This window comes from Uloborus diversus, chromosome 9 (genome assembly GCF_026930045.1).
Source record: "Uloborus diversus isolate 005 chromosome 9, Udiv.v.3.1, whole genome shotgun sequence".
Lineage (NCBI taxonomy): Eukaryota > Metazoa > Arthropoda > Arachnida > Araneae > Uloboridae > Uloborus > Uloborus diversus.
Window position 1 is genome coordinate 67,816,337 of NC_072739.1, and position 14,808 is coordinate 67,831,144.

General features: G+C 33.4%; 1 protein-coding gene across 1 annotated transcript in view; it reads right to left on the minus strand.

Moving 5' to 3' along the window:
- Window positions 1-14,808, minus strand: part of LOC129229234 (gamma-1-syntrophin-like) — a 152,182-nt gene that overhangs the window by 87,630 nt on the left and 49,744 nt on the right. The window contains exons 3-6 of the mRNA XM_054863498.1: window positions 11,581-11,637; window positions 11,302-11,359; window positions 11,009-11,052; window positions 9,037-9,163 (exon numbers count right to left, since the gene is read on the minus strand). Coding sequence (XP_054719473.1) covers window positions 9,037-9,163; window positions 11,009-11,052; window positions 11,302-11,359; window positions 11,581-11,637 — 286 coding nt within the window. The remainder of the gene's footprint in view (window positions 1-9,036; window positions 9,164-11,008; window positions 11,053-11,301; window positions 11,360-11,580; window positions 11,638-14,808) is intronic.

The window sequence follows — 14,808 nt, forward strand, 5'->3', positions numbered from 1 at the left end:
GTGCAGAGGCAAATATTTTACCTCTGTCTGTTTACAAAGGTAGGAAACTCAATAAATTATGCGTACTAATCAGTACTGATGTACTGCTAACATCATATAGTAACCACAAGTTGAAACCTGAAGGTTACGTTAATTTATCTTGTTCTGTAAATAATAATGTAAATACTGTATTGTTAAAATTTATTGTTGTAAATGTTGATTCAAATCCAATATTAGGCTTACAAGCATGTGAAATGTTAGAATTAATTCAAAGAATTGATCAGGTAGAAATCCTTAACAAGGATGAAATTTCGACCAAATATGGTGATGTTTTTCAGGGACTTGGTACTTTCCCTGGTAAGCCCCACCATATTGAGGTTAATGAAAATGTTACTCCGGTAATAAGTCTTTCTAGAAGGATTTCCCAGACACTTTTAGCAAATCTAAAAGAAACATTTTTTGAGTTGGAAAATAAGGGAGTAATAGAGCATATAAATAAACCTACAGATTGGGTGAGCAACTTAGTAGTGGTTGAAAAGACAAATGGGAAATTGAGGATATGCTTAGATCCAAGTGATCTGAATAAAGCTATAAAAAGGGAACATCATATTATTCCATCTAGTGATGAAATAGTTAGTCAATTAGAGGGAAAGAAATATTTTTCTGTGCTAGATCTTAAAGAGGGTTTTTGGCAAATCCCATTGGATAGCAAAAGCTCTGATCTATGCACATTTCAGTGGCATATATATGTTTTTACTTTGGACGGGACCCAAAACCAAGATCAGCACCCCTCCCCCCTTTTTTTTGCAATTTCCATATTTCTTGGGAGAAGTGGCAACAGTGCCTTCATCTCTTTTTTTTCGAGGTGGGACAATAACTTCATATTGTCACCCAGTGGCGCAACCGAAAAAAAAAAAGGTTTTAGGAGGGCACTCTTAAAAAAACTCTCGCTTCCAACGAGGGGGTGGGGGGTCAGAGTGTTTTCGATCGGAAATTTTTTGAAATTGTTAGACCTAAGAACGCAGTTTTAGACGGTCTCTGATGATGCTACAGGGAGGAAAAATTTGGAGGGCTTTCAGCTAAAATTTTTAGAAATTGAAATCTTAAAAACGCCATTATAGACTGTTGACATTAGAATAAAGTAAAGAACGGGCTTCTTTAAATTGCCAGACCGATTGATTAAAAAAAGAGAGAGAGCACGAAATCCATCCCCCTCTGCTCAATTTTTTGAAATTGAAGAGCTAACAGGGTTCATACCCTATTCGGATGAAAAAATTCCATGACTTTTCCAAGACTTTTTCATGACTTCATAAAAAAATTTCATGACCTTGTTACATGATGAGAATAGTACTATTTAATTTCAAACTGGAAATTTTTTGGAAATGAGCATTAGCGAAACTTCTACGTGAATGCTTCTACCTCATTGAAACACTTACTTGAGATTGAAAAAATATCAGTGTACACCTAAAAACTAAACTCTATTCTTATTTGTCTTCATCTTAGTAAAACTACAGTGAATGAAATATAACGGTGCTTAAATGTCTAATAATCTTTATAAACAGGTAAAATGATAATGAATGGGACAAAGGTTGAATGAGTCATTAAAACTAAGTTTCAATAAATTTGCTTCAAAGGTTGCCTTTTAGCATGAGCAGTGCATTTAAGCATACACATAGCTTGACAGTACTTTGGTTCATTGAAGAAAAGCCATTCTTCAGTAAATTCATGTTTCTAAACCAAATATTTATACTTAAAAAAAAGAAAGAAAAACATTCAGTAGCGAATAAATCTTCTGATTCAAATGTACTTGTTTACTTATTTGCACATTTGCAAATGCATATAAATTAATAGGTTCAGAAATTTCTGAACATAGGGTTTGATTCCTGACATGGAACGTAGCAGTGGGTCGCATGGATTAGTTCTGCCTTCCGTATGTTGGGCAGTACTGTTTTAGAGTATTAGAATTCCCCTATTTCTGTGTGTTTTATCACCCGACTAAAGATTTACATTTTCTGAAACTTTCAACAAATTGAGATAAACTCTGATAAATTTAGTAATAAAGTTTTTACGAGTGATGGAAACAAACTCGGATGCAATTGAATTGCATTTTTTAAGTGGGCGTGGCAAAATCAAGAATGTGCAAGTTTGCTACTACAGAATATTAAAAGTCTTGAAAATAATGGTAAATGCAAAACGAGTGATGTCCAAGCAGTAAAATCACATTGCAAAAAAAGACGAGCGGCTGCTACAGAAGTGGATGTAATGAGATTTCAAAATTCAGAATTGTTTTTGCGATCAATCAATTTTCCAGTTTTAATATGTAAGACTGTTAAACCACTCAATATTTCTGATGCTCTTTTAGCAACTGTAACTTTCTCCTTGCCCAGGACATTTTTTCATGACTTTAAATAATTTCCCATGACTTTGAACGAAAATTTCAATTTTCCATGACTTTTCCAGGTCTGAAATTCGCTAAATTTTTTTCCATGACTTTCCAGGATTTCCATGACCCGTACGAACCCTGAGCTAAAAACGCAGTTTCAGATTAACTTTGATGATGTTATGGACAGGACGGTTCTAGGGTTCCCCCCAAAACTAATTTGAAATTGAAGTCCTAAAAAACGAAGTTTTAAAGGGATATTCAGTGATACTAGATGGAGGGATTTAAATGCTCTCCACTTTTCGAAATCTTAGGTTTTTCATTTTCAGATTTCATTCGGGAGCAGTCTGAGCCTCGTCCGAAATATTTTGTAATTGAAGTCTTAAAAACGTGAATGTGGACCCTATTTGGAAACGTTAGCGGTTTTGGTAACGTTAGCGTGATTACCTGAAGAATAGTCAGCAACTTTTGAATTTTTTTATTTTAAGGTTCTTTTTAAAAGCAATTCAGATTTTTTCTTAACACTAGGCAATTTTTGAAAAGGAAGAGAAAGTCCTCCCCTGAAAGGTAAAACTCAATTTCAGGTAGTGTTTTGGAGACGTTTAGAACTAAGGAGTGGTAAGGGATCTTTCTCCGAAGGGCTCAGGATTCGGTGGGTTGTCAGTTAGTTTAGGTAGTAGTTTATAGGATAAGAGGCATCGACTTGACATGTGATTAAAAATTAAGAGATCGTATATAATTAGTTAGGCATTAAAATAATTTGTCGTACATTATTTAAAATCTGTGTTTATTTTATAATTGGGTGTTTAGTTTAATTGATTTTTGAACTGTAATTGTAAAATAAATTTGATTTATAGGTTTGGGAAAGAAATTCTATGTAAATGTGATCAACTATTTTTTGCTTTTTAGTTCCTGGGTGTTTTTTAGAGGTGGTTTTTCTTTTAAATAATTGGTCGTAATCTTAGTGAAAGGATGTTGGTTAGGAAACCTTCCTCCAGAAATGTTTTGAAATTGATGGCCGAAAAGCGCCTAAATAAATGAATTTTTAGGATATCAATTTCCATTATTACTCCAATTGAACAACTAAAACTTATTTTAATTTTCTTGCAGGGGACGAGAGTTAAGGAGGGAAGCAATTTGAAAACCCTTCCAGACTGACTAAGAAAAAAAAGGGGGAGGGAGAACTTAAGGAGAAAGGGGAACTTAATTTGCTAAGCAATAAACTGCATCTGTTAAATATTTTTAATTTAAAGGTTTCTTTTTGAAATAATTGAGTTTTTTTCCTCAACATTATTTGCTTTTCTTTTTGTAACATAACTTTGCTTCCCCAAGACACGTTCTTTTCTTGAGTAAGGGGTAAGCAGCCCCTGACCCCTTCTGAACATCACAGCATTACCTGGCGACTTCTAACGCAGGGTTCCCAAACAATTCGCAGCACCTTTTGAAAGAATTAGAATTTTCTCACGACATTCTAGTCTAGTTTTATATACATATTATTGTTGCCATGGGTACTTCCCGGTACCCCTCATCTCGTTCTGTGACACCCAGTTCGGAAATCCGTGTTAATAATAAAATAATTAAAAATAACCAGTTATAATTATTATTAGCACTTTCATTATTTTTTCATTTATTTATTTATTTATTTATTTATTTTTTCTTTTTTGCAGCCTAAAGTTTGGAAATTATTTGTGAGCAAACTGAAACCAAAAAATAACTACCTTTAGTTAATTTTTTTCCAGATTTTGGAAGGGGCCCGGGCCCCCTCAGCCTGCGCTGTTGGCACATTAAACTCTCCCTTTGGACGGTTTAAATTTAAAAGACTTTCTTTTGGTATTGCTTTGGCTCCAGAAGTCTTCCAAAAACAAAATGAAAAAATTTTTGGTGATATAAAACGTGTTCAAATCTACTTTGATGATATAATAATTGCTGGAATTGACAAACAAGATCATGACAGCACATTAATTAAAGTATTAGAGAGAGCCAAATCTCATAACGTTAAATTTAATCCTTAATTTAAATTTAATTTCAGTTCCGAGCTGATGAGGCCAAATATATGGGGTTAATAATTTCGGCAAAAGAGGTAAAGCCTGAGGAATCGCATGTCAGAGCTATCAATGAATTAGAAAAGTCTACCAGCAAAAAAGATATAAGGAGACTTTTGAGGATGGTAAATTTTTTAGCAAAATTTATCCCTAATGTGTCAAAGATTACTGCACCCTTGAGAGAACTGTTGAAGGATAAATCTGAGTTTCAATGGTCATTTGAACAGGAAGAGGCATTTAATTGTATAAAAAAAACTGATCAGTACTGCCCCAGTCTTAAGAGTATTTAGCAGCTCTAAAGAAATCACAATTCAGTGCAATAGCTCAAAGGATGGGCTAGGAGTATGTTTGCTGCAGGAAGGACAGCCAGTATCCTTTGCCTCTAAAAGTCTAACCGAATGTGAGAAAAACTACGCCCAGATGGAGAAAGAGCTATTAGTAATAGTTTTTGCTTGTGAGAAATATCATAATTTTATTTACGGGCATAAGGTTCAAATGCAAAGTGATCACAAACCATTAACCACAATCGTAAAAAAACCTCATAATAAAATCACCACTCGCTTACAAAAAATGATTTTAAAATTACTAAAATACAACTTAGTTATCAATTACTTGCCAGGAAAAGACATGTTTTTGGCAGATGTATTGTCTAAAGCATTTATTAAAGATCAGGTACTTGATGATCCTGACATGTTGCATACTGTACACTCTATTTCTAGATGCTTACCAATGAATGACAGTAGAAAAGAACAGTTTTAAAAAGCGTTGGAGGGGGATGATGAACTAAAAGTTATCATTAGTTTTTGTAAACAGGGGTGGCCACACAAAAAGAAAATTCCCTTCAATTTAAAGAAATACGACAAATTAAAAAATGAGTTGTATCTAGATCATGATTTGTTATTCTTCTTTACTAATAATAAAGCTGAAAGTCTCTCTGTCCGGAGGATGTCTGTAGGATGTCTGTGACGCGCATAGCGCCTAGACCGTTCGGCCGATTTTCATGAAATTTGGCACAAAGTTAGTTTGTAGCATGGGGGTGTGCACCTCGAAGCGATTTTTCGAAAATTCGATGTGGTTCTTTTTCTATTCCAATTTTAAGAAAAAAACTATGATAAATTACGAAATTATCATAGCGTGGAACCGTAACATAGGCACAAGCCAATTGGCGAGATACGAAATTATCATAAAGTGGAACTGTAACGTGGGTACAAGCCAATTGGTGAGAAAATTCACCATACATTATTTGTAAATATACAGGCGAACCAAAAGACCTTTTAATTTTTCTATTACGGGCAAAGCCGTACGGGTGCCACTAGTAAATAATAAAATAGTAGTCCCAAAAATACTTAGATCTGAAATGCTCACACTTATCCATGAAGCTCACATGGGTATTGAAAAGTGTAAAAGTCGGGCACGAGAGATCTTATACTGGCCAGGCATTTCAAAAGACATTGAAAGAACTGTAGAGAACTGTGTAATATGTGCTGAATTTCGTAAAGATCAAACTAAAGAACCATTACAACCCCATGAAATACCTGACCAAGCTTTTCAAAGAATTGGGATGGATATCATGTATTTTCAAAACATTAATTATCTTGTCATAACCGACTATTTCTCTAAGTGGATTGAAGTTGAAGAACTGAAAAGTAAATCAGCTGAGGACATTCTTAAAGTATTGAAAAAGGTATTGACCAGGTTTGGTATTCCTGAAATAATTGTGTGTGATAATAGCCCTTTCAACTGCTGGGAATTTAAGAAATTCTGTAAAGAGTGGGACATAACAATTTCATTCAGCAGCCCATATTACTCACAAAGCAATGGTATGGCAGAAAAAGGGGTTGGGATTGCTAAAGCCTTATTCAAAAAGGCCTATGAAGATAGTAATAAGTCCTCTTGTGGCATTGTTAGAATACCGAAACACTCCAATAGCAGGCATAGGGTTATCCCCAGCCTAAATGATGTTCAATCGCAGGTTAAGAACTAAGCTTCCCATCTGCAATAAGCTATTAAATCCGGAAATCTTTAAAGATATTAGTGATTGCTTAAAGCAGCGACAAATAAAACAAAAGTTTTATTATGATAAATCAGCAAAACCACTCAGGCAATTGAAGTTAAAAGAGAAAGAACTTGTTAAAAACTTCCTTAAGAAAATATGGGAGCCAGGAAAAGTCATTGCTTATGGGAAAAACCTTAGATCATACAAAATAAGAACTGAATCTAATAAGGTTCTCACGAGGAACAGAAAACATTTAATACCATCAAATGTTAATTTTAACTCTCATATGGATTTTGATATTGATGAAAATTCACCTAATGAGGGCATAATTTCATCAAACTTAAATCGAACCAACAATAACCCAAGTTTTACATTATCAAATAATAATAATCAAACTGTGCGGACAAGATCTGGGCGTGTATCGAAAAAATCTTATTTGAAAGATTATAACACTTGATGTAAAAGGGGGATGTAACATATGTTTTGTATTCATGATTGGCAACGCTAGCCTACTTGCCATGCTCGTTGTTGTAACATGCACGAGTAGTGTGCTTTGATTCTTGCCATTTTAATAAAAGTTAAGTTTAAAAAGTTGCTGTTGTGCATTACTAATATCTATATACTGATATAATAATTTGAAAGAAGACAGACGTTATCTTCACTTTGACACATTCTTCTTAGTTTGTGGGTGCATGAGGGCTGCAGGAGTTGGGAAGTTATATATATCTTAAAATAAAACAATGTGTGACTTCCGCTGTTTATCAATAATACTGCATGAGACTTCATCTGAGGCACAGCAGTTATACATTTAGTGACACATTTTATTTTTCAGCAAGATTTTACTCCGTGTCACATCTCTAAATTGAGCCATAGATTTTAAACAGAAAGCGGAATTTCGGTATTAAATTGGTCAAGCAACTTTACCAATCTCAATACGATCAAGAACAGGGTTGGCAAAAACCCGGGTTTTTTTAAAAAAGCCCATGGACCCAGGGTTTTTTTGGGTTTTTTTTAAATAAAACCCAAAAAAACCCAACTAAAGCTGGGTTTTTTAAAAGAAATGAGGGTTTTTTTTGTCTTTTTTTGGGGAAAATGTGGAGTACTTGTAACATATTGTAGCATAAGTATATGGGTAAAGTGCAAAAATTGTCTTGGGGTAAAAAAGCTGGAAAACTAGTTAAAATTCAGAGTTTTTTGAAGAAAAGTAAAAGACTACAAAACCCAAAAATGGTGAAGTTTCAGATTTTTTAGTTTCCATGATTACCAACAGTTAAGTCAAAGTTACTTCTTGCGTGATAAAATCTATTGTTCGTTTTTAATTACTATGATTTTTTTTTTTGCATTTTACTTTATTCTATTTCATTTTGTTATGCAAAACTACTGTAGAACCTCAAATAGTTTAAAAATCCCTTTTTAGTGAATTCCAGCTTAAACAAGACATTTCTTTGAACTTTATGTTGCCTATTTTTCTATTCCTGTGTACAGAGTAAGAAATATTAAACTTTTTCGTAAGATAATGAAAATACTGTACATCCTATTCTGTTTGTGTCTGACCATTTGAGAAACCTGTTGATTTCTAAAAAATATACCTTGTTTATACGAGATTTGTGACGTGTTGGTTTGCAGAAAATAATTCACATGAAAGCCTTTTAGCTAGAGTAGTTTCCTTTGTACAATCTACAAATATTGAGAAAATCAGACAGGACAGGACTAAGTCAAGATAATTTGAGTTATTTATTGACCAGTTAAAGAAAAAAGTTTAATATATTTATTTAAAATCTTTGAAGTATTTTTTTAATGCCGTCAAGAGTTATAAGAAATACTATTAAAGTTCAAAATTCATTTTTTATGTACATTGCCTGTGGTAAAGAACAACTAAAAAATAAGTTTAAATTGTAAAAGTATTTAAGTTAATCAATTTTTTAAAAAATTTCTCAGAAAATTTAAAAAACCCAAAAGTGGGTAAAATAATGGGTTTTTTTTAAATGGGTTTTTTCAAAAAAACCCATTGGGTCCAACCCAATTGGGTCCGATCCGGCCAACCCTGATCAAGAATTTGTGGCACCGTCAAATCTAAGAAAAGCGGTTCAAAACCTGATACCCGCCAACAAAATTGTGCTTGGCGCCGTATTGAAGAGAATATGGAAACAGAGTCAGAAACAATTAATGTAAATAGGTGGTAAAATCCGTGTGAGAAAGGATTAAAGCATTTTGAGTCCAGCAAAAAATAACGCACTCTAGTATTGATATTGTTTCTTTTGGAAGTGTTTTTCCCCCTTCAATATGAATATTCTAATTTTTTGACTCAATGTAAAACTTCCTCACTATAAATTTTTGGATTACTCTGTCTAAGACTATTTTTAATTGAGTATATTTGAAATGAAATGCACACTTTAAGATCTAAGAAAGGTACCACGTTCATTTAAATACCTAATTTTCACTTATATTTGGTTAGAATAAATGTTTTTCCAAAAAGTGGGAAGTATTCTATTATTTTGAATTTGGGTTGTATATATATACACACACAATAATATATGCAGTAATAAATAGTTTAATAGCATAGGCTATTGCCTGACTTTTTCTTTATTAAACACTTCACTTAAAATAAAATTTAAAAATAAAATTCAAATTGTACTTACAACTTTTTGCAAGAAATGGAAGTGCAGCTTTATAGTGCTTAACCCGTAAAGTAACTTCATCACCAGCAGTTCGTAAGACATTTACAGCATCATCATGATTCACATGCTCAAGGCTGATATCATTTACCTAAGAATTTAATTTTAATTATTTTTTTTTAATTTGTTTTATAGGCTTATTTTAACTCATTTTAAACATTGATTCATTGCAGCACAATGCTTAATTATGGTGCAAACGAAATGGTATGTCAAAGTATCTAGGGAAAGAATTACGAGTATCGATTCCTGCAGATATAAATAAAGCGAACAATGCTTCATACTAATACTACTGACAGTTGTGCACACATGAAATCACTTAACTGGTGACATTACCTTTTAAAAATCATAAGAATGCTAGTTACAAGCCGCAAAACGCGTATCTCTGTAAAAGACTACCACTTGGCAATTGCAGATATTATTATTTTTATTTTACAACACTATATTTAAATTAATTATCAATGAATGCAAATATGTTCATGGAATATAAAGAATAAAATAGGTGGGAAAACTACCCTATCAACATATTTAAGGTTGTGCAGCTGCAGTTTCACAACATAGGTAATCTAAAACAGCTCTGGCATTTACTTATCTAAGACTTGTTAAATATGTCGGAACCAGCTTTGACAATAATTGTCCAGTCAAATTGCCCATTTTACTAATTCACTTAAACCAGTGGTGCCCAACCTTTTTCTACCCGAGGGCCACACCTTATATTAAAATGATTTGTTTATCAGGCCAGAATACCTGTAATTTTTTTTTAAACTTGTTCTTGAGAACATAGAAAATAAATTTACAAACCAAGAATTATTGTTATCATTACTCTATGCAGATTTTATTAAAGCGAAGTTTGTACATGTTTTTCAGAAAGAAATATCGAATATTTGTTTTCCAAATGAGGAAAAAGGAGCAGATCACGATTTTCGTTTTATAAAGTTGAACAAGCAACAGGCCACACGGGTCAGCTTTGCGGGCAAGATGTGGCCCACAGGTTGCAGTTGAGCACTACTGACTTAAACTATCATGAAAACAAGCAAACATTTCTATTATCAAACAACAGAATCTAGTGAAAAGTCTGAAGAGTATGAATTTAGTGGGAGATGTAACTGATGCTACAGTAATTTCCGGAAGAAACATCCTGGTGTTTAAGAGTTAAAATTTTTGGAACTGCCTCTTTTCTGCCAATGCAAAGCTTGTCATAGATTTTCTTTTATTGCTGTGATTTTAGACTTCCTCCTTTAACTAAACACTAAAGAAATAGATACTGACATATTCTTACATAATTATAGTAATTAAAAGCATTAATTACAGTAAAAGGTTGACTCTCCCAAAATTGCAGGAAGCACCATTGGAGCTTGTTTTTGAGAGCTATGTCATATTGTAGAATTCATGTCAATTCAACAAGGGACCTAACTTGATGGTCTTGGGTTTTTTTTTTTTTTTTTTTAATTTGCCATTCGGGGTAAAACAGTTTGGAGGGTCAAAAATACTGACTTTACTGACCAAAATTTGTAAAATACTGACCAATACTGACTAAATACTGACTAAAAGTTAAAAACTTAACAGACTTTGGCGTAACAAAAAAGAGTATCAGACTTAGCAAAATAGATGTTCGATTTATTTGTAATGTGTAGGAACATAATGTAAAGCTTATTTGGTATAAATTTTGACTGAAAGATGTGAATTTAATTTTATAGGTTACTATTTTTCACCATATGCAATTATTTGTACAACCCACATAGAAACTACCTACAAAGTAAAGCATATGGAAAATATGTTTAGTAATAGTTATAAAAATAACAAAAATAAAGCACACGTTTCCAAGAGAAGCTGCATACAATATTAGACAAAAAAGTATCAAATTTATGCTTTTTGAATGTTTCTCTCCAGTGCTGTCGGAAACTATTTTAAAAGTAAGAGTCAAATTTATGTGACTTACTGTCAGAATAGCATCCCCCACAAAAAGATTGCCAGTCTGATCAGCTAAAAAGAAAAATTCTTTTATAACATCTTAATAAATTGAATGCTGAAACTATCTCACATTTATAAAACTAAAAAAATTCACAGTTCATATACAAGTAACTCGAATGTGATTTATACTATCTCAAACAAAACCCTAATCTATCCAAATTTAAGGAAGATCAAGAATGGAAATATTTTACAATAAAAGCAAGATTTTGACTACAGATATTTATCTATAATGTATGTAATTATAAACTAAACACTACTCACCAGCTTGGCTTTTGAAAATTCTTGATATTAAAATTGGGAGCTTATTTTCAGCACCTCCCTAAATATAAAAGAAAGGCAGTGAATATTTTTTTAAAACATAATAAAAATAAGGTAAAAAGGCATCCTGTATTTACCTAACATGCTCAAGATATAGTGGGAGAGAGAAAAAATTGAAAGAATGAGGAGGTTGGAAGCAATGTTAATACTTCAAAAAAAGGTAGGAAGAGATAAAAAGGTTCAAATTACTTAATTCATGCACAAAAAAAAAAACTTAAATACCTTTATGCTTAAGCCTAAGCCACCAACATCCTGCCTCACTACTTTCACAATTCTTTCCTATAAAAGAAAATTGTGTACTTCACCTTCAAAATAAACAAGTTTATATTACAGTAGAACACAAAATATTATCAGATTGTGGTTTCACAACATTTATGTTTTTTAACTTGTAACTTGTATGTGAATGACAGTAGAAAAATGTGAGCAGATGCAATAAGTCTTTTAAAACAATATTAAATATCATTTCCTTTCCTTTAACCCCTAGAAACATAAAGGCAATCTTGCATAATATAGACGAACGCACAAACGGCGTTCGCGGAAAACATTTGGCTCTGCAGAGTTTTTTTTTAACTGCTTGTAACATATGTACGTTTATTGTATTGATTATTTAATATTATTTGTTATCATTAATCATAATCATATTTCATTTACACGTTTTACCGTATTGCTTTTCAATCCAGTGGATGGGTTCCCACTCATAAAGCATTGAGATGTAAAATGCCCTTTTCACCTACACACATTACACTGTTTATTCCATGCAGGACACTGCAAACGCTTATGAGCTCTTCCACATTTTCGGCAATCATAAACACTTTCTCGATCGCTGCTACGTTGTTGATTGCTCCGCTTCACAACATCTACTCTGGCTGACGGCTCTCCTGCATCATTTATCGTCTTTATCTGCTCTTTACTTATTAAAAGCTCTCACAAACTCCGTTGCTTGCTTTAACGAGAGATCCGGTTGGCGCAGCAACCGCTCCTGGAGATTCTTGCTGTAGATTCCGAGAAGGATCCTGTCTCTAATAAGGCTTTCCTCCTGCGAGCCAAATTCGCAAGTTGGAGCTAATGTTTTCAATTGTGTTACATAGGCGTCAATGCTTTGCCCATCTTGTTGGATGCACAAGAAAAGCAAGAACCTTTCAAAAACTATGTTCTTCCGAGGCACACAGAAGTCTAAATTTTTGAATAACGACACTGTATTTTTCTTTATCTGCGTCTGCCTCGTAGTTGAACATATTGAAGAATTCCACTCCCTGGTCTCCTAGCAGATTCAGTAAGATCACAATTTTCGTCTTGTCAGCTTTCCCATCTTTCTCGGTAGCCAGCATATAGTTATTGAATTTCTGAAGCCACCTCTTCCAGTTTTCACAGACATTACCATTTGAGAAGCTCATCTCTGATGGCAGCTTGAACGTCTCCATTTTAGACACACAGTCTACAATCGTGATTTATGAAGAGTCACAAGACTGCTTTCAACACTTCTGACACCATGTCATGTTCTTTATAGTCAGAACAATAACAACACTTCATCACTTGAACATTATTTATTCACAATCATAAATTCAACATCATAACAAGATTGCAGGCTTGTAAATTGTTAAAACTGGTGGAATGGATAGATCAAGTCATAATAAGCAAAGAAAACATAATACATAAGTATGAGAGTGTTTCAGAAGTTGGGGCAATTTCCAGGAGAACCATATCATATGGAATTAAACGAAAATATGAAACCGATCATAACCCCCACTTGAAGAGTTCCCCATGCTCTTCACCAGCAGTTAAAATTAACATTGTTAGAGCTTGAAATTAGTGGAATAATTTCCCAGGTCAACAAACCCACTGATTGGGTGAATAGTTTAGTAATAGTGGAAAAACCCAATGAAAAATTGAGGATTTATCCTGATCCTAGAAATTTAAAATAAGGCAACTAAGCATGAGCATCATGTCATCCCTTCATCAGATGAAATTATCAGTAGACTGGAAGGGAAACAATATTTTTCAGTTTTGGATTTAAAAGAGGGGTTCTGGCAGATTCCACATTAGATAACGGTAGCTCAGAGTTATGCACCTTTAACTCCCCCTATGGGAGATACAAGTTTAACTGTCTCCCTTTTGGAATGGCATCAGCTCCTGAAGTGTTTACTAAGCGTAATCAGAAAATGTTTGGGGACATACAGGGGGTGGAAATATATTTTGATGATTTAATAATCACAGAGACAAGTTTAGATGACCATGATAAGGTGTTATGACAAGTGTTAGACAGAGCTAAAGAGAATAATATCAAGTATAATAAGGAGAAGTTTCAGTTCTGTGTTCAGGAAGTGAAATATATGGGCTTGATAATTTCTAAAGAGGGAATTAAAGCTGATTCAAGTCATGTAAAAGCAATCATGAACATGAGTAAGCCAAACAGTAAAACAGATGTAAGAAGATTGTTAGGCATGATTAATTTTCTTTCTAAATTTTTACCAAATGTGTCTCAGGTAACTGCACCTTTAAGAGAGATGATAAAACAATGCAATGAATTTCAGCGGGAATTTGAACAAGAACAGGCTTTTAACAAAATAACAGAGTTGCTGAGTTCCACTCCAGTGTAAAAGGTTTTTAGTAGTTCTAAAGATATTGTCTTACAGTGTGATAGCTCTAAAGATGGGTTGGGGGCATGTATAATTCAAGAGTCATCCTGTTTCTTTTGCTTCTCACAGTCTGACAGAAACAGAAAAAAACTATGCTCAAATTGAAAAAGAGATGCTTGCCATAGTTTTCGCTTTTGAAAAATATCACAATTTGGTTTATGAGCGTAAAGTGAATGTTCAGAGTGATCACAAACCACTTACAGTGATTGTTACAAAGCCACTTAATAAAATTTCTTCGATTACAGAGAATGGTTTTAAAACTTACAAAATATGATTACACAATTCACTATGTGCCAGGGAGTCGAATGTATATTGCAGATATTTATCAAGGGTATTTATTAATGATACAGTGCTGGAGGACCCAGATATGGTAAATATGATCTATACTGTTTCTAGACACCTTCCAATCAGTGAGCAGAGATTAAAAGAAATCCAAAAGGCCGTGCAGAGTGATAAAGAATTGAGGTGGGTATTCAAGTTCTCTAAAGAGGGTTGGCCACATAAGCATAAATTGTCAGGATATCTAAAAAGGTTTTACAATTTACAAGCAGACTTGTATATAGCTGATAATCTTCTATTTTTAAATGATAAACTTGACATTCCTCGGGCTTTAAGAAAGAAAATGTTAGTACTAATTTATAAGTCACATTTGAGAATTGAAAAATCTAAAAATCGAGTACGGGAGATAATGTATTGGCCAGGAATGAGTAGTGACATTGAGAGAATGACAGAGGGTTGTCAAATTTGTGAAGCTTTTAAAAGAAAGCAAACTAAAGAAATATTAATGCCTCATAGTGTTCCTAACAGACCCTAT